The 24,977-nt window shown below is 42.2% G+C and overlaps 1 protein-coding gene and 2 pseudogenes across 9 annotated transcripts in view; 1 reads left to right on the forward strand and 2 right to left on the reverse strand.

Annotated features, from left to right (window-relative positions):
- Ankrd48 (ankyrin repeat domain 48) overlaps nt 1-24,977 on the forward strand; it is a 116,458-nt gene that overhangs the window by 73,752 nt on the left and 17,729 nt on the right. For 6 of the 9 annotated variants that reach the window (XR_015636671.1, XR_015636669.1, XR_015636670.1 and 3 more), the window contains 1 exon segment: nt 302-883. Coding sequence is in view for 6 of the 9 variants with exons in the window: in NM_001446697.1 (NP_001433626.1) it covers nt 302-403 (102 nt within the window). In the remaining 3 variants the exon portion in view is untranslated. 9 annotated transcript variants of the gene reach the window in all.
- Nucleotides 4,837-5,247, reverse strand: LOC134481869 (small ribosomal subunit protein eS24-like; annotated as a pseudogene).
- Nucleotides 13,655-15,221, reverse strand: Kansl2-ps4 (KAT8 regulatory NSL complex subunit 2, pseudogene 4; annotated as a pseudogene).

Here is a 24,977-nt window from a genome sequence, read left to right on the forward strand (position 1 = left end):
TAAGGGATAGGTGTAGGTGGCACACACTTTTAATCCCAGAGGCGAGCAGATGGTTATGAGTTCGAGGCCAATGTGGTCTCCTAGCAAGTTCTAGGCCAGCTACGGCTACACAATGAAACCTTGTCTCAAAATTAATTAATAAACTGGAGATGCTGACCAGAGGACCATTTGACATGATCAGTTTTATCTAGAATTCTGCACATTTCTATTTACACATTTAAGTTTCAAACTACCCTTCTGCACATTTCTACTACATGCTATATAAATTTGGAGGACGTTTTGAAACAGTGTTATTTTACAGACAGAAACTCAAGTTAATGAAACGGAAGAAGGCAGCCATGGATGTGAGCCTTGTGCGACAGCCTCAGGCCGGGGTGAGTTGCCCAGCCCTTGCCATGCATGAGTCCATCGCCGCCAAGCGAAGCACCTTGGAAGGGAGTGTGCAAGGGGGTCTGCGTGAGCAGGAGGCCTCTGCTGTATGTGGGCCCTAGGTTTGTGTCCCGCAGGTTCTGAGCCCACAAGAGATGCCCTCCTTACCATACTAGACAGAGAACCACTTCAAACTCCCAGCCAAAGAGCTTTTGCGGACGCCTGCCGTGCCCTGTGTGAGAGGCACCTAAGGCGCAGTTCATCTTGCCTTAGAACTTTACCTCCTCAAACCTTGATCCACTCTGTCACTAGAACGATCTGTTTTCAGATTTCCCCTGGGTATCACTTCCCACTGCTAAACACTTGCCCTCCCTGGCTCCTCTAGCTTTTCATGGGTCTCTCTTCTGTCCACTACCCCTTTGACAAGTGTTGTTATTGTAACAGAACCTTGTGTTTTCGATTAACTCCGCTGAGGTTTTCTTGACCAAAATAAATTACACATATGTAAAATGTGCCACGTGCCTAGGTGTCTGCATGTTTAAACACACATTTCCCACCATGTCAACATGGGTATCAATGAATCTTCCCTTCACAGATGTTTCCTCAGTTGTCTTAGTCCCCTACTAAGAAGCTACCAGTTCATTCTGCAAAGTACTTGTATTGTCCCCACTCGCGTCACCACTGCATGAGAGTTACAAGGGCCAGTGCCTCTGTGTTTTTACATAGTAGTATCACCGGCCCTTTTCATGTCTACCGTTCTAGTAAGTGGCTATTATGTCTTTCAAAAACCAATATTTTTCATAATTCTTTAGAACTTCATATGATGTATTTTGGTCGTGTGACCCACCCTTCCCAAGCTCCTCCCATAACCATCCTCCCTTCATTTCCCTCCAGCTTTGAGTCCTCCCCCTACCTCACAGAGTCCAGAGCCTTGCTCTATTAGTCTGAGGGGTGGGGCCTGCCCTGGCATGCGGACAACATTACCAGGATCCCATCGTTACAGAAAACCGACTCTTCTGTCCCCACTGCTATCAAATGCTGGCCACTCCTCAGCAAGTAGTGGGCTTGGATGCTCGCCGCCTCCTCTCCTCATACTGGGATTTTTTTTCTGCCTTGAACTTGTCTAGATCTGTATCAACCACCATGACTTCATATGTGCAACCTCCCTGCCACATCTGGGAAATGGTGCTGCCTTGATGTTATCAACAACCTCTGCCCCTTAGAATTTTTCCAACCCCTCTTCCTCAAAGCTCATGAGCCTTGGGGGAGGGGCGTGACATGTGGGTCCCATTTGGGGCTGAGTATTCCACGGTGCCTTGTTCTCTACCCGTTGGCTATTTGAGAGTCTGTACCCATCACCATCTACTGCGAGGAGAAGCTTCTCTGGCAGGAGCTGAGAGATCTGATTTCTGTGTATACTGGGACGTCATTACTAGTCATTTTAAAGCTGTCCACTTAGCAGAATAATACTATCCGCTTCTTCCCTAGGGCCTATGGCCCATGTAGCCATGAGTTCTCCGCCCCTTTAACGGTGCCAGGTATGGATCCCATCTCATGCTACGGGCCTTACATCCAATCAGAACGTGGTTGGCTAACCCTATGGCATTCGTGGCTCTGTTTCAACAGTGGGCATGTCTCGTCAGGCACTAGCCTGTCTGCAGGTTGCACGGTTCACTGGGCGAAGCCGATGGCCATTTCTCTCCTCCAGCAGCATACACAGCACCTTGTAGCAGAATGAAGGCTAGCCAGTCGGGTGGCGGGGGTTGGGGGGAGGCTGCCGCGTGAGTACTAGCTTCATTTTTCCCGTGTTCTGTTACTCAAGTCTGTGTGTCTTCAATAGTAGTAGAGTCTCACTGTCAAGCTCTGGGGGTAACCAAGAGTATTGGCAATAGAGTGTAAAGTGATCCATTGGCCATCAACTCAAAAAGGCAATCCGGTCCTCATACTGGGTTTTGTTTTTTAACACATTATCAAGCTTCTTTCTATATTTATTTTCTATTTGTATGGTGTGTGTGCATGTGTGTGTGCTTGATGCAGTTCTGGGGATTAAATATAGGCCCCTGTGCATGCCAGGTGCAGGAAGGACCACTGAGCTGTACCTCCAGCTCTCTGGTTATTTTATTATTTAGAGTCTTGGTCAGTTCCTCCACTGACCTTGAACTCCCATTGTGGCTCAGGAATGAAATGGCTTTGGGATTAGGGACCTATGTTTCCAGGTATTGAGTTTCCTTTTCTGTCACTGTGGTAATCCATGCAAATGAAAGTAACGTGGGTTTGTTTTGTTGTGAGGTCCTCCTAAATCCACATAAGTCAACCACCGGGTCAACGAAGAGGATGAAAGTGCATTGTAATCAGCTGCCACTGATCGATCAGAGCCACAGAACGGACTTGGGAACTGGACTGTGGCCACCAAGAGAAAGGGCACAGCATGTTTAAAGGATGGCCACAGAGTGGGGCGGGACGTGGGCTGGAGCATTGTCCAATCATATTTTGACATAAGGGTTTGATCAAGGGAGTTTTCACCAATCAGGATAGGAGCAGAGTCCTGGGCCTGGGGACATGAACGTGTTTGACACTGCCAGCAAGATGGAGTTGTCCCTGAGTGACACTTAGTTCCTTATGATAGATGCTGTTCAGCTTTTCGGAAGTCCCCAGCTCCTCGAGTGCCTGGAACCTTGAATTTAATTTCTCCCCATGATTAAATGGAATCTGAGAACGAAATGGTAGTGCTCAGGATATGTTTCTTTTGACCGTTCCCAAGGATTCCAGCTTGCACTTCTAGGTCACAGTACGACATTAGACAAGTCAGGGCAAGGTACTTGTTGTTCATGGAAGAACACCGTTGCTGGCTCTCCCACTGGATCATGCTCAGCCAGCTTTTCTTGTACAGCCTATGATGGCAGACCCATAGGCTATGCCTTCCTGCATAGATTAACAATCAAGGCAACGCCCCACAGAACGCTCACAGGCCAAGCTGATTGCTCGGCTGACGTTTTCCCTCCCAGGAGACTTTAAGCTGTATAAAAGAATAGAAACTGACCACACATTAGTCCAGAGTTGTTTGGGTACTTTTGCCAACATTTATTAAATTTTAACCATTAAATTCCAATTTGATTCCTTTATTGTCGTGGAACATATTTCTTGTCGCTTAAGTTGTTCTGTCTCAGGCCTATAGATTGGAGTAGTTTGTACCCACCCACAGGTGGGACTGTTTGGGAAGGATCGGGGGTGTGGCCTTGTAGAAGGCGTGTCACTGGGGATGAGCTCTGAGGTTTAGAAAGATTGATGCTGTCCCTTTCCTGGTGTGTGTCTTTCACTCTGCTCCTTGGTTGTCTCAAGATGTCAGCTCTCAGCTACTGTTCCAGCACCACGCTGCCCGCCTCCTGTGGTGCTTATCACCATGATGGCCATGGACTCTCTTCCTCCAAAAGTAAGCACCATTAAAGTTTGTTTTATAAGTGGCCTTGATCGTGGTATTTTATCACAGGGATAGAAAAGTCACTAAGACAGATACATTTAAGTTACACTGAACAGCTCGACCCTTCCTTCCTGTTCCTCTGACAGCCTCCAGTTCTCCCCAGTGTTAGGCTCCACCTTTTCCTGACCCAGTGTTTCTCAGCCTTCCTAAAACCATGACGCTTTAATACAGTTCCTCATGTCGAAGTGATCCCCAAAACCATAAAATCATTTTTGTTGCCACTTCATAGCTGTAAATTTGCTCCTGCTATGAATTGTAATGTAAATATCTGATATGACCCCTTTGCAAGGGGGTTGTAACCCACAAGTTGACAACTACTGTCCTAACCCATTATAACCTGGCTTACGGTTATCTGGCCAGTCTGCAGGGGATGGACACTTTCCACCATTTTGTGAGCCCTGTTCCAATGTCCCAGTTCTCTGGGGGCTTTACAGGTGTCCCCCACATCGGTCACCGAAGCCTTCCTGGCACGAGCGTTTAGTCATACTCTGCTGATGTTGAAGGGGCCTCATCAGCAGGTCTGCAGCGTTCTTACAGTGTTCTATTGCCTCCAATGTTCTGTCCTCTGGAGGCCTCGGTTCACCTGAGACTCCAGAAGGCTCCACATGAATTCCTTCTTCTTGTTTGATGGCCTGGACCCTCCTTCACAGCGAGATATGATGCCAGGATATTTTATATATACAATATATTGTATAATATAAAAATAAATATATTTTATATTATACAATATATTGTATAATATAAAAATAAATATATTTTTTAATCGTTGTAATAACATTTTGCCTGTTTTCTCATCCTCCATTTCTCAGTGTAGTAAATGAGATCTACTTTGATCTCATTTGAGATTCGTTCTCATAAAACCGTTTTCCTACAGCATCCATCTGAATAATATAATGCTCATTTTTTTTCTTTTTTTCACAGAAGCTTTTTAGTTTCTTTTTACCCTCAGAAATTTGCATATCACAGCAGAACGTCAAGTCACTGCAGAGCTACTCCTTTGGCTTTTTGCCAGCACCAACATTGGCCTTTGCAGTCCCCCTGACCTTCATTCTGTTCTTTGCGTTTCTTTCGCTGCTTGCGGGAGGTCCTTTTCTTCTCATAAAGGCCATGTCTCGCAAGTCTGTGTTTAGGCTCATTCTTCTTTCCATAATCCAAAGAGTCATAGATCATGCCAAAGCCAGTTGTCTTACCCCCACCGAAGTGGGTTCTGAATCTAAATACGAAGATGACATCTGGTATGGTTTTGTACATCTTGGCCAGCTTTTCCCGAATTTCTGTCTTTGGTATTGTGGCCTTCCCAGGATGAAGGACATCAGTGACCATCTGTTTCCTCTGAAGCAGACAGTTTATCATGAACTTCCTGGTCCGGATGGTTACCGTGTCATTCATGATGGCTACGGCGTTGGAGCTGTAGAGGAGGATATAATGCTCATTCTGTGTCTTTTCTCCCCTAGAGTTGAAACCAGACAAAAGCAAGTATATTATTCAGGGTTCTCTAGAGTAACAGATCTTATAGAATGAACATGTTTATATAAATGGGACGTATTAGAGTGACTTAGAGGCTGCGGCCCAGCAGGTCCAACAGTGGCTGCCTACCAAAGAAAGGTCCAAGAACCCAGTAGTCATTCAATCCATGAGGCTGGATGTCTCAGCTGGTCTTCAGCATATGCTGGAATCCCAAAGAAGTAGTCTCTGATGCCACTGGAGGAATGGACTTGCCAGGAGACTATGAGCTAGAGAGCTTTCTCCTTCCATGTCCCTTCTATAGGCTTCCAGCGGAAGGTGTGGCCCAGATTAAAGGTGGATCTTCCCACCACAAACTGGATTAGAGGTGGAACTTTCCTCCTGCATTAGAAATTGGGTCTTCCCACTTCAAATGCTTTAATGAAAACAATCCCCCACAGGTGTGCCCAGCCATTTGGGTTTTAGTTTATTGTGGATATGATCAAGATGGCAGCCAAGAATATCCATCACACAAGGGCTCATTTGTTTTACCTGCAGAATTTAACACCGTGTTCTTTATTACAGGCACATAATGCTCACTGCTCAGCGTCCAAATGGTTGACTGGGAAAACGTAGTCCCTGTGTTCAAAATACGCTCACATGTAATCCGTCCTGGTGCTGTCTTCTCCCCTACAGGTTGTAGCACCCTGTTGAAGCTCTGGGACACGGCTCGCTCAGACGAAAGACTGACAGAGCTGAAGAAGAGTCACTGTGAGCTGCTTACGAGAAAACTTGGAAAAGCGGAAGACAAGGCCAGCGGAGTGCAGAGAGAACAGACGGAAATTAAAAAACCAAAATCCTGGTCACAGCATAAAGAAGTGGCATGGGACGAGCTCTGCGATTTGAGGCATGGTATCTTAGTTGGTTTTTAATTTGTTTTTATTTTTATCTTATATGCATGTGTGTCTGCCTACATGTGTGTCTGTGTGCCAATGCACGGAACACCCCAGAGCGAGAAGAGGGCATCGGATTACCCGGAACCAAAGTTAGAGACGACTGAGCCATCCTGTGGGCGCTAACAATCCAACCCAGGTCCTCTCAAGAACGGCCCGTGCTTTCAACCACTGAGCCATTTCTCCGGCCCCGTGAATCTTAGTTTCAGAGGAATGCTTGAACCATCCTACTGTACTACTGAGAGGAATGGGATTCTCTTACTGGCCGGCTTACGGCCTAGTGTCCCAGGAGAAGAACATTTCCAGTCCTGTGGAGTGTGGAATTATTAAGAAAAGTGTGATCACCTCATTTGGGCATGAGTATTTTAAATAAATAAATTCATACTCTTCAAGACTGGAAATCGAGTGGCTATGCTGAGTCCTTTTGTTCACTATTCATTTAAGGATGGGACTTGTGATCACTTTCTTATTTTCCTGTCACAGTTAATGCTGCAGGAAATGCCATTTGGACTTTGTTTTCTGAATTTCTAAATATTTTGGAACATCATTACTTGTTCAAAGTATAGGAATCTTTTTAAAAACTTGGATCAATATAGCTTACTTGTTCTAAAACTTAATGTTCATTTAGAGCTTTATCTAAAGAACATAAAGGAGTCATTATTTCTCAACTCAACTATTTTTAAATTTATACAATTGGTCCCTTTAATTACTCATTCACTTTGCTGTGGACCCAACCAAGGTCGTCATGAATGACAAGCCTGAGAATGAGCTGGTTCCCATCTGTATCTTTGTTAACACAAACGAAATACACAGAAAATAGAGGTCGGGGTGGAGAGATGGCTCATCAGTTAAGAGCACTGACTGCTCTTCCAGAGGTCCTGAGTTCAATTCCCATCAACCTCATGGTGGCTCACAACCATCTGTAATGGGATCCGATGCCCTCTTCTGGTGTGTGTGTGTGTGTGTGTGTGTGTGTGTGTGTGTGTGTGTGTGTCTGAAGACAACTACAGTATATTCATATAAATATAAATAAATAGTATTAAAAGAAAAAAAGATGCTCTCTGGAGAGTGAACTCATTTTACAAAAAGAAAATGGAGGTCACTCGTTGATTTATTCCACAATGTCTCCTTTATACAACCATAGTTGATTCAGATATCTATGGTAAGAACTACTCACTGCTGCTACATGATCAGCTCATGAATTGTTCAGAAAGACTACCGAGCTTCCTGTGGGATAAATAACACTGGGATATGGTTGAAATGTTAGGAACAAGCACGGTGAGAGATAGTGGATACTGGAGTCATTCTTCCGGCCTTGGGTCATGGCTACCCTACTGTGTGAACATCTGGAGGTGTTCCTTTGCAATGTGAATCGTTTTGGGGCACGACTGGCATATTTTATGGTGGTGAAATTTTTTTCAAGACAATTTATTCAATCGTTTGTAAGGGCGATTATCAAGAAGATAATTTGTTAGTATAATGAAACCACGATGACCGTGTTTCCTCGAAATGAGTCGTAATGTGTTTCAATACTCCAGGTTCCCCCTAAAGCAAGATGAGAAACGAGAAAATGTCGAGTTTATGTTTCCTCAAAAGAAACCACGGTTACGAAGGGAAGAGGAACAACATGATGGGAGTGTGGAGCGTACTCAGCGCCCTGAAATCAGGACCGTGATCGCGGAACTGAAGGCCCTAGAAAAAGATTTGAGACAGGTAAACCAGTTCTGAGTAAAATTCCGTATTTCTGAGAGTTTGATAGCTATGTTAGATCACTCCAATTCTGTTTTCAAATAAATGCATATGGCTAACAGAAAATGGACAGGAAGAAAAGGTACTGCTTGCCAACGTATCACTATGACACTGTGAGAGCGGGCATTACACCAACTGGAGCCATGCCCCTCGTCACTCAACAGTGTAATCTCTGGGACACCAGGCATAGCCCTCCTGTGCTGACCTAAATGTTGCCACGCCATCCACTCTTGAGTTACTTAGAACAAAAAATGTTAGATGAAGCCATTAATAGCTAAGTTTATGAGTTATAAATCTAGGCATCTAACAGTGTTCACCACGTGTTCCTGGCTGGAGGACCAGAGGGTCGCTGGAGTCTAGCCAACTGCCACCAGGATGACCATTTAGAGATTTATGTTAAAATGCAGGCTGCTATGCATGTTTGGATCTGTAATGGCTCGTGTTATATCTTTTATAAGGAGCAATATCACCCATGCCCGTGTCTGCAGCTGCTTTTTCACTTTGACAAATTAGCTTATTCGTGCAGCTTGAGTGATTCCTGTCGGGCGATCATCCTTGAAAAGGTCGCCCTCCTTATAAAATTCTATGATGATGCTTTGAGGGTATGGGGGCACACATATGACTGAACTCTTAGTGAAATGATTCTCTAGGGATTTGAGGACCAAAAGAGCCCTGACCGCAAGTTTCTCAAGAACAAAATGCTAGCGTCGCATACAACAGGGTTGGGGCAAATCATTTTTACAACAAGATTTATTAGCAGTTGCACAAAGCGCAAAGGAGGTCTGAGATGCTTGAAGCATTTTCCAATATGTACTTGTATCTTGTAAAAGGCAGGGAATTTGACCTTTAAGTTTATGTGTATAGTGTATGTATTTGGGAGAGGTCGTGACAATGTTGGACAATGTTGAGTAATTTTTGCTTCTGATGCATAACCAAGGCTGGTCTTGAATTCCTGATCATCCCACTTCTATTTCCCAAGTTACAGTAATGTTCTTAATTTAACTCTGCTGTCTTTCTGAGTCATGACATTCATAATAAGCTCATTCAAAAAGAAGGCTTTCAATGTTTTCCCTAAAAATCTACTATCCACAGACAGATTTTCTAGTTCGGGACAATGCTTTGGCCTGCTTTGTGTGCTGTTATGGAGGTTTATATGCAAGTCTCATACTTCAACTACTGTATAAGGAGGAAAAGTAAAACCTACAGAGTCCCATTTTCCAAGAACCTCCCCTCCCTCTAAAAAGAATGCAATTTTGTTTAAATGCATACAGCCATCGGAAGCCATAATATTCTGTAATATAACAGACATTCTTCCACAGTCACATCCTCAGCCCCAGATCTATATATCTCATCTTATTAACTTCACATAACTTGTAAAGAAATGCCAATGCAGGGGTTGGGGACTTGGCTCAGTGGTAGAGTGCTTGCCTAGCAAGCGCAAGGCCCTGGGTTCAGTCCCCAGCTCCAAAGAAAAAGAAGAAGAAAAAAAAGAAATGCCAATGCAGTTTTATTACAATGTGTTTTAGATTTTCAACATATAGCATTTTTATTCTTAAAGAATTTCATATATGCATGAACTGCATTTTTTTACCTCCCCCCCCAACTTCTCCATTCCATTCAACTTTTATTCACCCTCCCTTCTTAAAATAACTCACCAAGTCCATTGGTGCTGGCCATATACTCATGGACATGGGGCCCTTCACTGGAGTATGGCTAATCCAGGGGCCACATCCTTTAAGAAAATTGACTCTTCCTCCTCTTATATCCATGGCTCCAAGCTCAGGTTTGTAAGGCTCTAACCATGCTAGAATGTTGACTTCTTCTCGTACAGGTCTTGGAGAAGCACCACAGCTGCAAGTGGGAACCCTGCATTTTCTATCTGATAAACCATCATCATGACTGCAGCTGTCCTGTCATATCCAGAAGACCCTGTTTTACACTGGTCTTCCTGGAAACCCACTTCCACAGTTTGTTAACACAGATGTCCCATTTGTACCTGAGGATGCCATTAATGCTTATTAACTACACTTAGATGAGTTGTGAGTTCCTGCATCAGTAGCCATCCACTGAATAAAGAAATGTCTTTAATGGGGACCTATGACATCCCCAGCATGGGTTCTTGGCCGGATTTATAGTACTGGGCATGAACTTTCTCTGGTAGATCAGGCCTTATACCAACTCAGGAAGCAGTTGGCCATACCATTCATGCCACAGCCACACACATGGCTTGCCACACAAGTCATTATTGTAGCTCACAGGGTTCACAGCTGAGTAATAAGGCTGTCGGTAGATCTTTCCCTCAGACGCCTACATATATACATGAGTTGCCATGTAGGTCCTGGAAACTAAACCCAAGGCTGTGTAAAAGCAAATGCCCTTTACTGCTGAGCCATCTCTCCACTGACATCTATTAATTTCTTAATCTTACTCTGACTGGGGTGAGTTGAAATCTCAAAGTAGCCTTAATTTGCAGTTCTCTGATGGCTGACAATGGTGAATATTTTTTCAAATACTTCTCAGCCATTTGTATTTCTTCTGTGAACTCTGTTCAGTTCCATAGCCCGCTTTTAAATTGGGTGGTTTGTTTTCTCAAGGTTTAATCTTTTGAGTTCTTTGTACAAGGAGCAGTTTCCTTTACAGTGCAGAAGCTTTTCAATTTATCAAGTCCCACTTAATGATTGTTGATCCTATTTTCCAGGGAACCAGGGTCCTATTAAGAAAGTTTTTCCTGACCCTATATCCTGCCATGTCCTCCTATACCCTAACATATCCTCCTATACCCTGACATCCTCCTACATCTTGATAAGCCCTCCTATATCCTGACATGCCCTCCTGTACTCTGACAGGTCCTATACCTATGGGATGATGTCACAGGTGAGGCAGGTATAAGATAGACTTAGGCCTGTCAGTGGATGAGAAGGAAGGATAGCGGGAGAAAAGTTTGAGGGAAGGGGAGGAGACTGGGATGGAAAGGAGGAAGACACAGGAGGAAACTAGGAGAGTAGCTGCGGAGAGAACATGGAGGCTGATGTTAAGATTCCACGCTGTACTTTTACAGGTTGTTATGAGTGTTCTTAAGGGATGGGTGTGTACAGGGCTTTGTATGTTTAGGTGGACAATTATATCTTATCAATTGGATCAGAGGTTATTGTGTTGGTGTGTTCTTTCATGTGGCGATTTAAGTTTAAGAGAGTGTGTGGCAGCTGGGACACTGAGCAGCCACGGAATTAGGATGTATATTTCTGCCATGGTGGCAGCCTGCCTTGGGAACTGGATGGGTAGAGAGATGGTTGCCAGGCTCAGAGAGAGGCCTTCAGCAGTGTGTTATGGGATGGAGCAAAGCAGGTGAGAGACTTTGCTGCCTGAAATTAAGATATCTATCAGATATCTTGGGGCACTGCATTGTCAGACCTAGAGCAGGTAAAAAGACTGTTTTATTTTTTATAACTTTATAGCAACATATACCTTGACACATACTCCTATATCCTGACATATCCTCCTATACCCTGACATGCCATCCCTGTGCTTTTCAAAGAGCCAGAGTCCACTACAAACCTCTAAGCACTAAGACCCTTCCCTTCCAGGGAGTAGAGCTAGTTTAGCTCCTCGAACAATTACAAGCCAACTATCAGACAAAGCCACCTGTGACTCCCCAACCTATCCCCTTGGAAAGTCCCAGACGGGCCACTGACCACGAGTCAATTTGAAGGTCACTTCGCCCCACCAATAGAACCCTGCCTAGTTACCATCGTTCAAATTCTGCCCTTATTGTTTGAAATCTACCTCTATCAAAGGTATATAACTCCCTGATAGAGTCTGCTCAGGGTCGTCTCCCTCCTGGAGCGACCCCAGCGTGTTGGAATAATAAAACTCCTCTTTCTTTTGCATCAATCTCTGCTTCTGAGAGTCTTATTCAAGGGGTCCCAGAAAAGGTTCAATTCATACCTCACATTTTCTTCTAGAAGTTTCAGTGTTTTGGACCTAACCTTAAAAATCTTTGATCCACTTGTTGATTTATAAATGATTTTTACATGATGACAGGGAAAAATCAAGTTTCAGTCTTCTACATGTAGACATCCAGTTTTCCCAGCACTATTTGTTAAAGATACTGTCTTTACTCTAATGTATGTTTTTATACCTTTGTGGAAAGATCAGGCTCGTACCTGGGTCCTCTATTGTATCCCACTGATCAATGTATCCACTCTTGCACCAGCTCCATGCTATTCTTAGTGCCATGGCTCTGCACTACTGTGTAATGTAACTTGAACCCAAGAATGGCGACGTCTCCAGCAGGGGTTCTGTTATTCGGGACCGCATTAGAAGAGAGCCTTTTTACCTCCATGTGAATTTTAAGATTTTTTATGAAGAATTGCGTTGGAATTTTGATGGGATTACAGTGAATCTATAGATTGATTTTGGTAGAAAGGCCATGTTCACAGTATTACTTTTACCAACCATGCGCATGGGCAGTCTCTCCACCTTTTGGTATCATCTTCAGTTTCTATCTTCAGACTCTGCTTTACTGTGTTTATCCTCTCTGGGAGGGGGAGGGGGTTTTGGTGCCATTTTAGCATTTCTCATGTACAGAATCATGTCCCTACAAATAGGGATGTGTTGGCTCCTTGCTTTACATCTGTATCCCTTTTATTTATTAATCTTGGTGCTCTGGTGAAGATCTCAAGCACTATGTTGAACAGGAATGGAAAAAGCACTCTTGTCTTGCTTTTGATCTTTGTGAAATGCTTTGGTTTTCCCCTCCATTTACCATGATGGTGGCTGTAGGTTTGTTGTATATAACCTTTATTAAGTTGAATTCATTGGTGAATCATTCCTGTGTCTCTGGAATTGAGTCAACTTGACTGATTAATGATCTTTGTGGTATAATCTTGGACTCGGGTTATCAGTATTTTATTGATTGCTACACCTATGCTCAGAATTAAAGAGCTCAGTCTGTGAGTTTCTTTTGTGTTTGTTGTTATGTCTTTAACTGGTCTCAGTATCAGGGTAATACTGGACTCATAAGAGGAGTGTAGAAGACTTCCTTCCTTTTCTATTTTATTGAGTAATTTAAATAGTATTAGCATTAGTTCTTTGAACTTTAGGTAGAACTCTATGATGAATCCATCTGGTCCTGTGCTTCTTCTAATGTGGGAAACTTTTTTTTTTCATAACATTTTAACATTTAATAGAAACTATATACAATAATTTCACTATATCTTACATGAAGGAGCCACCACAGAAATTTACATAAATTAAAAGCAAGAATAATTAAGGAGAGCCCAGACCTGTGAACTGCTTTTCTCAGTCAGTTCACTAGGAAAGGGGGTTTATATTGCCCAATGATGTGGAGCAGAGGAAAGGCTTAAATACAGCTTTAGATACGGCTACAGAGATTAAGAGCCAACACCTGAAGAGCACCGTTCTTCACCACAGCCAACCCCGCCTAGACATCCACGTGGATCTCAGCCCACGGCTCAGAAGTCCCATTATAAATGTCTCCAATAGGCACTGCATCTCAAAGGCAGGGAGCACCTCACGCTCTTCCTCGCAAAAAATCCCAAAATTTAAATACTAATTTGTCATCACAGAGACTTGGGTTATGTTTGTCTACAGCACTCTCAAGCCCCAAAGGAAACAATGTGGTCTGAGCTGTCCCTGTTCAGTGAGAGATGATCAGAGATACACTTGTCTGAAGAATGGAGAGTTCAAATCCAAAGGCGGTGAACAATCCCAGAATGAACTGTCAACTGATAGAAGTGGGCTCTGGTTTTCAATTTGCAGTAGCCAATCCACGCTGAGGGAATGGTGCACAGGTTTTCTCTACATTATGAGGTCCCTGGGATCTGCACCCATCCCCAGCCACCTGTATCTGTCCTGGGCCTCCAGCAATTTCAGTGACGGAATGATCTTCTAGAGTTAGGGAGGGATCAAAGAGCAAGGGCGATGGAGGGCACGGCATGCCATCACCTACGACATCCAAGTCGTCACTGAGCCCCAGTGGTAAGCTCTCAGTGGGCTGAAGCTCGGCAGCACTCAAGTACAGATCCATGGGGTCGGCTTCTAGGTCGTCTGGCACAGACAGTACCTGCTCGGGCTTATACATCTGAGGAGGCAACTGGAAGTGCAGTGGACAGCAGGGGTCCTCAGAAAGGCTTACAGGAACTGGTTTGTTGCAGGGTACCTCTGCAGATCCCTGGCAGCATTTGAAGAGAACCTGATTTGTATCCTGACAGATATGGGTAAGGCAGTGTCTGGTCATCGGAAGAGACTGATTGGAGCAGCGAACATCATCCACAAAGTCTAAGCACCTCTGACTGGAACGAGTGGTCTGAGCCCGTTGAGCAGCCCCCTCTGTGGCCAGCATTCTGCGTTCCTTCAGCTGCCTGTGTAGTAAGGCTTCTACTCCATAGAGTTGACGGTATCGCCTGAGACATTTTAGTCGCTTTTAAATTCTCTCTCTCTTTGGCCAAAAGTTCCTCCGGGCCAGTCAGGAGACTACTACCTAAAGCTTCGTGCTCCACTTTCCAATTATGTAAGTAACGGCGCTTCTTCTCTTTGAGCAGGTGCTGTAGTCGTTTAAACTGATCAATGTACAAAGACTGCAAACGAATCAGCTTTTCTCTCATGATAAGAGCCACCTCCTCGGCTGTATAGATGCCCGCATGTTTTAGGGGATCTTCTTGATCACTGTCTATGCTATCAGCTTCACTGTCACGGTCACCTCTCCATGTCTGATCCACAGTAATGGGTTCCTGGTCCCCATCACTCCAGCTGTCTTCATCCAGTATCCGGCTCGCCTCGCTTCGGCTACTCTCTGGGGTCTGCGAGCCCAGCTCTGTTTTAGTATATGAGCTCAACTGGCACAATAGGGCCTGGGTTACTCTTCTTCATTTGAGCATGAAGTGCTAGGGCATTCCTTCGAGCATGTTCAGCACAGAAAGACACCTCATCTTTCTTCTCAGGCTTTGGGGCAGCACTGGGGCACCCCTTCCCATTCTTCGTCGAAATGTAACTACATTGTTTGAAGGGTGCATTCTTGTCTTCAAGAATATGCTTAAGACAAAACTCCTGCCCCTCCAGACGCAGCTGAGAGCATGGGCGGTGAGTGAACGAACCAGAGAGGGGCTCCTGAGATCTGGGCACTGGGGTGATCCTCCACCGATTCGTTGGCAAGACGTGAATCCGAATCCTGTTCATACCAAAACCTCCCCGCCGCGCTGCGCCACGCCGGGAAACTTTTTATTACTCTTTCAGTCTTGTTGCTGACAATAGAACTACTTGAATTATTTATCACTTTAATTTTAGCACGTTATATGCACAAGAGTTCATTTCTTTTATGTTTTCCAATTTAGTGGAATGGAGGTTTAAAAATATATCCTTAAGATTTTCTGAATTCCATTAGTTTCTGTTACAATGCCATCTCCCTTTCATTTTTGAATTTCACTAAATTATATCTCTTCTCTGTTTCTTTTGGCTAATTTGGCTAAGAGTTTGTCAGTCTCTTTTTTTTTTTTTCAAAGAACCAACTCTTCATTGATTCTTTGAATTGTTTGTATTTTGTTAATTTCTTCTGGTTTTAATTCTCTCTTTCCATCTACTTTTTTTTTTTTTTTTTTGGCTTTGGTTTTTTCCTGGTTTTTCCAAGCCTCAAAGTATGTTTTTTAAATTATTAGGGATCTCTAAAATTTTTTGAGGTAAGCATTTAGTATCATAAACATTCCTATTAGAACAGCCTCCTTATGTCCTATAGATATAGTATAATATGTTTTCAGTTTCATTCAATTTTAGAACATTCTTATTTTCTTGATTTCTTTTTGATTTAATTGTATTTAATGTTTCTTTTTCTTTTCTTTTCTTTTTGACAGGGTTTCTCTGTGTAGTCCTGGCTGCCCTGACTTTGTAGATCAGGCTGGCCTCGAACTCAGAGTTCTGCCTGCCTCTGCCTCCTGAGTCTCTCTGTAGTTTCTATAGTTTGTCTTGATGATGATATCTAACTTTATTCCATTGTGATCAGATAGAATGCAAAATGTTATTTCAATTTTTTGGTATTTGTTGAAATGTGTGTCCTGATATGTGCTCAATTTTGGAGAAAGTTCCATGAACTACCAAGAAGAATATGTATGACTTGGTGATTGGGTGGAATGTTCTATAGATGTCTGTTGGGTCTATTTGATTTATAATGTCATTTATCTCTGGTGTGCCTCTGTTTAGTTTTGGTCCAAAGGATGTGTCAATTGATGAGTATAAAGTATTGAAGTCACCCACTGTCACTGTACACTACGGCTAATTTGTTGTTTTAGTCTAGTAGAATGTCTTTCATAAAATTGAAAGTGACTGTATTTGGTATGTGTATGGTTACAGTTGTGATATCCTCTTGGTGATGATCATGGTGACCATCTTTATCTCTTCTGGCTAGTTTTTGTATGCAGTTTACTTGTTAAGATATTAGAATAAATATGCCTGCTTGTTTCTATTTCCTAGAATACCTTTTATCATTCTTGGATATTCTTGGAGGAGTCTGTTTCCTAACCCAGCCTACTAAGTGTCTATGTCTTTTATCAGGAAATTGAAACTACTAATATTTGAAGTTGTTGCTGACCTGGAAAAATGGCTCAACAGTAAAGTATGAGTACTGCTCTTGGAGAGGACCCAAGTTCAGGTTTCTGAACCCACATCAGGCAGTTTATAACCACTTGTAGCTTCACCTACAGAAAATACAAAGCTTCTGACATCCATGGACACCTGACAGAGAGAGGGGGGAAGAGGAGAGAGACAGAGACAGAGACAGATAATTTAAAATAAAAATAAGTTATAGAGAGTTGTTATTAAAATATGTGAATTACTGCTGTGGGTAATTTTGTGGTGTTTTGTTAGACTTTATTTTACTAACTGTTCAGGTGTTATTTATTTATTCCCTGTGATCCCTTGAGTGTGTTTATCCTTCTCCTCTGACTGAAGCATTCCTCCTATATCCTCTGTAGATCTGTCTTAGGGCTTATAAATTCCTTTCATCTCTTTCACTTTTAATAGATAGTTTTGCTGGGTATAATAATAAGGGTTGGTGGTTTGGGCCTTTTAGAACTTGGAGTGTGTCTTTCCAAACACATCTGGCTTTAAATTTTTCTATCAAATAATCAGCTATCATTTTGGTGGACCTATCTTCAAAAATTACTTGACTCTCTTTCTTGGAACTTTCAATCCCCTCCCTCTATTCTGGTTTTTTTTTTTAAGGTTTTAACCATAAAATATGATGGGGAGTTTCTTTTCTGTCTTTGTGGTACTCTGAAGGGCTCTTGAACCTGGATGGTAATTCTTTCTCTAGGTTTGATAAATCTTTATTGAAAATATTCTTGGGCTGGAGAGATGGCTCAGCGGTTAAGAGCACTGACTGCTCTTTCAGAGGTCCTGAGTTCAATTCCCAGCAACCACATGGTGGCTCACAATCATCTGTAATGGGATCTGATGCCCTCTTCTGGTGTGTCTGAAGATAGCAATGGTGTATTCACATAAATAAAAGAAATACATTTTTTAAAAAAAGAAAGAAAAGAAAATATTCTCTACACCTTCATTATAGTATTCTCCTTCTTTTATGCCTATTATTATAATGTTGGGTTTTTTCACCATGTCTCAAAGTTCCCCCATGTTTGATTCTTTTTAAATTTCTCATTGACCTTTACTGAGTCATCCAATTCCTCTACCTTGTCTTATAATCCTGACATATTGTTTTCCATGTGATTCATCCTGTTGGGGAGATCTCCCATTGATTTCTTTTATTTTTTTTTTCTAGGACATTTAAGTTTGGATTTTTTCTGCAATTTTTTTTTTATTAAGTTAGTTATTGTATCTTGAATTGAGTTCAGCCATTCATTCGGGTCTTTGTTCTTTTGGAGTATACTCTTTTCTCTCTGAGTCATTTGAACACAGCTATAATTCTCTTGAATTCTTTGTCTGGGAGACCTGCTAAGTCATTCTCATTGGAGCTCACTCGTAGGGAATTAGTGCTAGAGGGAACATGTTGAGGTAGATTTTTGTGTTCCTTTTGTATCTCTGCTGGGACTTGTACATCTGAAGTAGTTTGTTGGTTAAGTCTCCTTTTTTGTTGTTGAATGCACACGCTTATACTGATAGATCAGGACTGTAGCTCAGATGAACCACCGCAAAACATGTTTGTCAGGTTACAATGGGGGAAAAGCCACAAAAACTACAACGAGCTCATATGGAGTTGCAGAAAGTACTGCCTGGTGGTCAGCTCTGACTCAATCCACATTAGACATAACAGTTCATATTGACCTTTAATTTGATGGGTCCTATGTAAAGCTTTGTGGAATTTAAGATTAACAAACCTCAGAACATATAGAACATAACAGGATATGTGATCAGCACTGATGTTGTTCTAAGTAAAGTTATTTTTCTATGTCGTGTTACAGAACATGTTCTAGGCATGCTACAGAAACAATCTAAAATACCTGGCAAGCATAGAACAAAATGGCTACAGCTATGCTGGGGGACAGACTTCAACAAAGAGATGGTGACATTTTCTTCTGTGGAGCTGGTATTGGGGACTGCAGTCTCCATTCCTAGTTTTGTTTGGGAAATCTACTACCACCTGCCTGAAGAGACACTGTTCACGTGCCAGCACCCCCTGGGCGGGCCTCTTGTCCATAGCCTGTTATGGCTGGCTCAAATACCCCTGGTCTTACACATAGGACCACTTTCAATGGCATAACAGCTGTGTAAAATATCAGATTTCATTAGAACATAAACTATAATCAAAATACTAATGCCTAAATACAGCTCCTCATGTGCCATGACGTATAGACACTCACCAATCTGTCCACCCTGGTGTTGGAGTGTGGTGGCTATATTACCAACTCCATTTTACAAGGGACGACAGCAGGCTATGGAAAATGGTTTGATTCAAGTTCACTCCACTCCTCAATGGCTGAGCTGGGATCCAGACCGTTAGGGCAGCTATGAAAATCCAGTCTCTCTTTTTATCTCATTTTGCTTTCTTTGGATTTTTTTTTTGTCTTTTTTTGTCTTTAACTTGTTTGTTTTGATTTGTTTTTGTGAAGGGGGTGTTTCTTGGGTTCTGGTTTGGTTTGAATTGGTTTTGCTTGTTTTAAGGAGAAAAAGATAAAAAGAACATCAAGTTGGGTGGGTAGGGAGGTGAGAAGAAAATGGGAGGGATTGGGGGAAGAGAAAAAAATAATCAAAATATATTGTATGAAAATGTTTTTGTTTTTTTTATTTTTTGGGGGGGGGTTCTTTTTTTTTTTTTTTTGGAGCTGGGGACCGAACCCAGGGCCTTGCGCTTCCTAGGCAAGCGCTCTACCACTGAGCTAAATCCCCAACCTGTATGAAAATGTTTTAACTTTAAAAAAAGTTTAAGGGTTGGGGATTTAACTCAGTGGCCCTGGGTTCGGTCCTCCGCTCCTGGGGGGAAAAAAAGTTTAAAAAGAGAGATTGAACACCTAGAAACAGGCCACAAAGTAGGACTATTAAATTTAAATAGTTACCCTGTCTTAGTTTGACTTTCATTGCTGTGATATCATCGTGACAGGAAGCATGGCAGCATCCAGGCAGACATGGTGTTGGAGAAGGAGCCAAGAGTTCTAAATCTCGAACCAAAGGCAGCCTGTTTTCCAGGCAGCTGGGAGGAGGTGCTCAAAGCCCACCCCCACAGTGACACACTTCCTCCTACAAGGCCACACCTCCTGATAGTACCATTCCCTGGTCTCTCAAATCATTTCTTAAAATATCTAATTTCAACCTAAAACATCATGTTAGTTTTTATTATCACTGGTATCTTCCCATGACCACTCATATATATATATATATATATATATTTTTTTTTTTGGTTCTTTTTTTCGGAGCTGGGGACCGAACCCAGGGCCTTGCGCTTCCTAGGTAAGCGCTCTACCACTGAGCTAAATCCCCAGCCCCCCATTCATATATTTTTATATAAAACTAGTTTTTCAAATGATGGGTCTTGAGTGATCCTGAAAATTCAGACCCACAAATTTACACAATTTACACATCCTATCAATTTGTGTGCTTCTGTACATAGTAAATGTCTGTAGATAGCAGATAGCATTCATTCCCTCAGGTATGGTAGAGCTAAAAGTTCTGTTGTGAGAGCTCAGTTAACTCTACAGTTACAGTATAAAAGTTTCTATAGACAACATCCGATTGAAGGGGCACGGCCATGTTCTCACGAATCCTGGCAGGAAAATGGGTAAAGGGCAGACTGAATTAACAACTTTGTTTTTCACTGCTCATTTTATTTTATTTTTTTATTGCTCATTTTAGTTGCAGGGAGCACAAGATCAACTTGCACAGACAGTACAGAGTTCTAAGAAGATCCAAGCCATCTTGCAAAGGTATAAAATAGAGCAACCACAAAGTACCATGAGTTTTGCCAAAAGAATAACGTAGCATAGAAATTGTATCCGTTATGATAATAAATATTCCTCCATGAAGCCAGGAAACTCTCTCAGCCATAGGGTAGTTGAAATGCATTTTTTTACATCTTAGATGTAGTTCGGTTGGGACAGGGTATGATCTGTGTGTGCAATTTGATTCCCAAGCTCTGCCAAAAAAAAAAAAAAAGTACAAATGTGTAACTCTTACACTGTTACGTAAATTGTCCATGAAACACGGCAGGAAAACAATGGAGCTTCTCAAACCACCTGTCTTCAATTGTTAAGAATGAAATTATTCTTTCAGATGTTAGTTCAGAAATTGTGATGTTTTTCAAAAGTATACATATGAATCATTATCAAATACATTTTAGGCTTGAAGTTCGACTTTTCAAATTAAAACTTACACTGAGAGAGAATTCAGCAAGAATTGAACAAATCCAGAATCATCTGCTGCATGAAGGTTTGGTGAGTCTTGTTTCCTCTGCCATACTGAAAATCCTTTCTCCATTTTGTGGGATTATATAGGAATATTTTAGGATAAGCGAAAAATGCCACTGATAAAAATTATTTGCCTTTGCCATGTCTGGGCATGGTGGCACACACCTTTAATCCCAGCATTCAGGAGACCAAGACAGATGTATTTCTGATTTCCAGACCAGCCAGGGCTACCTCATAGAGACAGTGTTGCATACATGGTGTGTGTGTGTGTGTGTGTGTGTGTGTGTGTGTGTGTGTGTATGTATGTATGTATATATGTATGTGTATGTGTGTCTGTCTGTCTGTATGTATGTATATGTGTATCTGTCTGTCTATATGTGTGTGTCTGTATGTCTGTCTGTATATATGTATGTATGTGTGTGTATGTATGTATGTATGTGTATGTGTATGTATGTATGTGTATGTGTATGTATGTATGTGTATGTGTCTGTCTGTCTATATGTATGTGTCTGTCTGTATGTATGTATGTATGTGTATGTATGTATGTATATATGTATGTGTATGTGTGTGTCTGTATGTATGTGTATGTGTGTCTGTCTGTATGTATGTGTCTGTCTGTATATATGTATGTATGTGTATGTGTGTGTATGTATGTATGTATGTATGTGTATGTATGTGTATGTGTCTGTCTGTCTATATGTATGTGTCTGTCTGTATGTATGTATGTATGTGTATGTGTGCATGTGAGTGGTTTTTTCTGCTGCTGCTGCTGCTGCTGCTGCTGCTGCTGTTGCTTCTCATAATGCTCCAATAGTGAATATCCTCTTGATTTTATAAAATTTCACTGAAATGATAATATTAGGGGCTTTGGTAGTAAAATTTAACTAAACAAGAAGCTACAAGATGCCTCAGTGGTTGAGAGCATCCACTGTTCTTGTAGAGGACCAGAGTGCGGTTCTCAGCACCCACATCAGGTAGCTCATAACTACGAAATCCAGCTCCAGAGGATTTGATGGCCTCTTCTGACTTGTACACCTGTGTACGCATGGCATGTGTACACATACGCATAAATGAAAAGAAGGATTCACTGGACACGGTGGTGCACACCCTTAATCCAAGCACTCAGGAGGCAGAGGCAGGTGGATCTCTGAGTTCAAGGCCAGCCTGGTCTACATAGCAAGTTCTAGGACAGCCAGAACTACACAGAAAACCTTGACTTGGAAAAAAAGAGATTTTACTAAACAAGAGTCTTATAAAATGAATGTCGTATAATGTCATAATTAATAACATATCTTTGATATGTTATATAATGCTTTGTAAGGCAACATTTTGTTTCCCCATTAGTTGACTAACAAACATGTGGATTGATTGGTTATTGTGAGTATGGCTGCTGTGTATACAGTGTGTAGTTGCTATGTCACTGGGAAAGTCTTACTGTTCTAAGAACATTCCACAGCTATTCGGTCTTGAGTTCTAAATCTGTTCCCAGAAGCATTCAGTGAGGTTTTGAGAATGGATGACTTTGTTATTTCCATTTCTAATCAAGAACAGATACTTGGGGCTAGCAAGAGGACTCCGAGAGCACTGGCTGCTATTGCAGAGGACCCAGGTTTAGTTCCCAGCGCCTACATAGTGGCTCATAGGCTCCACAGGATCTGTGATGTCCTCCTCTGGCTCCACAGACACCAAGCATCCATGTGGCACACAGGCATACACACAAACAAAACCCTCATACACATCAAATAAACAAATCTTGAAAATGTTTCTGAAGAATGGATATCTTATTATACGAACCACCGAGGAATATTTTTCTCTGTGTAACTTTCATAAAGAGAGGCGATGCCATTGCATGCAGACAGGAAATGTTTCATTTAATATGGAGCCATACTGAACTGAAAATGCAGAAACTGTTTTGCTGTTCGCTCTGTCCACCAGTTTTCCAAGAACGTAGCCTTCTCCTTTGCCTCAGCATGGCTGTGCTGGAGAGCCTCTGTCCAACGGCCACCCTGCTCCCTGTGACAGGCTGGCTTCTCTGAAAAACTCCATCAGAGAGAGGCTTACAAGAGAACTGTGCAGCTGCTACAGGAGTTGGATCACAGGCACCGGAGCTCAGAACAGGCAGGAAGAGAAAGAGAAGCATCTGGTGGAGGGTGGCGTCCAAAGAGACTTCCACGCAGAGCCAATCCCAAATCCACAGAGAAGCTCCTGTTCTGCTAGGAGATAACAACGCAGCCTCCACTCTCAGAGAGAATAAACAGCTCAGGATTCCATTTTAATGACAGATAGTGAAACCTCTATTACTCCTCCCCAGACAGATCCGAAGTCTTCTAATTCTCACACTGCCTTTCCAGACATCACCATCACAAGACTGTGGCATGAACAGCCACCTGGAGCCCTGACATGGCTGCCCCTGTAGCCTGAAGCAGGGCTCAAGCTGCCTCTGGGAAAGTATGAACATCTTTAGAATTTACTCACAGGACCCAAAACATGATAAAGACTCCAAAATGTCCTTGTTACCCTATATTTATTGAATTTGTAAGATTAAAAACTCAGATTTTAAGAGGTGCAAGAGGTGGTTCAGGATGTGTTACCCAGGCCACCAACCTGGGGGTTCTAATCCCATATGGTTCACAACCATCTGTAACTCAACTTCCACAGAAACTGATGCCCTCTTCTGGCCTCCATGGGCACCAGGCGCCCATACGTACATTTAGGCATATACGTACACATACATACACACGCACATAAAATAAAATAAATCCTTTTTAAGTCACATTTTTTAAGTTACTAGAAGGTGCTGGATAGTGAAAATAGATTTTTAGAGGAACTGTGTATTAAAGAATATCAGAGCCCACTGGAAGGGCCTAATCAGGATGGCAGGGAATCCAGAAGAATCAGGCACACGTTAGGCTGGGTGGTGTTAGCACAAAGGTGTTCTTTAAAGAAAAGTAGTAAATAGAGATTTCAAACTCCTGGGAGATTCTTACCGAGAATGAATATTTTTCTCATCCTAAAGTCAGGTGAGGATGAAAAAGACTCAGTTTAACAGATAATAGGAATGTAAATTCTATAAAAATCAGTGATGAAGGGAACCAGAGACATTGCTCAGCAGGGAAGGGCACTGGTTGCTCCCCTAGAGGACCAGGGTTCAGTTCCCAGCTCCCCACAACCATTTACAACGACAGCTCTGGTAGACCTGGCCCTCTTGGCCTCTGCAGGCACCTGCACACATGTGTCATGTATGTACACATGTGGAGAGGAGATACAAAATAAAAGTCTTCAAAATTAATGATAAATATACACATAAATAGGAGTCAGCTTTAAGGAGCTATTTTTTTAATTTGATCCTAAGTGAAATGTTACAAACTTTGTAGAAGTGTATTACTCATATACTTCTAAGACATGATCTTATAAAAGAAGAATAAAAGTCTGGATACTTTTAACTATTATGATATTTTAAAGCTTGAAGATGGAACGAAGAAACTCATCTTTCAAACACAGTCTCTAGAAAGTACTTTGGAAAAACAGATGAACAGAAATGAGGAATTGAGGACAGAGCTAGCAAGGTAAGATTTTAAGACTTCAAATCCTTCCAAACATTGTTAGCTTCATTGACATTTTTTATTTCATATTTTTTGAGAATTTTATAAATGAGTGCCATATTTACTTTGTTTCCCCTCTCTAACTCCTCCCATGTCCCCCAGCTTCCTCTCACATTCATAGCTTCTTTTCCTCTAATCGTTATTGTTACACATAACATGTATATGAATTTATAAATACAATCTACTGAGTTCATTTAATATTGCTCCTATGCATGTATTTCATGGATGACCACTTGGTATTGTGTAAGTTCATTGTAATTTCTGTGTTTTATGTGTTCGAGTGGTGTGCCCGCTTTATATCTGCAAATCACACACATGCCTGGTGCCCCCTGGAAGATGGTGCTGGATCCCCTGGCACTGGAGTTGTAGGTGGTCTGTGAGCTGTCAAGTGGGTGCTGGGCACCTAACTCAGGTCCTCTGCAAGAGCAGGGAGGGCACCTAAGCTCAGCCATTTCTTCAGCCTGCAGAGCACAGCAGTGCCAGGCTCTCTAGATGCTACTCACCAAGCAGCTTGTGGATC

Source organism: Rattus norvegicus, chromosome 14, assembly GCF_021556685.1.
Source record: "Rattus norvegicus strain SHRSP/BbbUtx chromosome 14, alternate assembly SHRSP_T2T, whole genome shotgun sequence".
Taxonomy (NCBI): domain Eukaryota; kingdom Metazoa; phylum Chordata; class Mammalia; order Rodentia; family Muridae; genus Rattus; species Rattus norvegicus.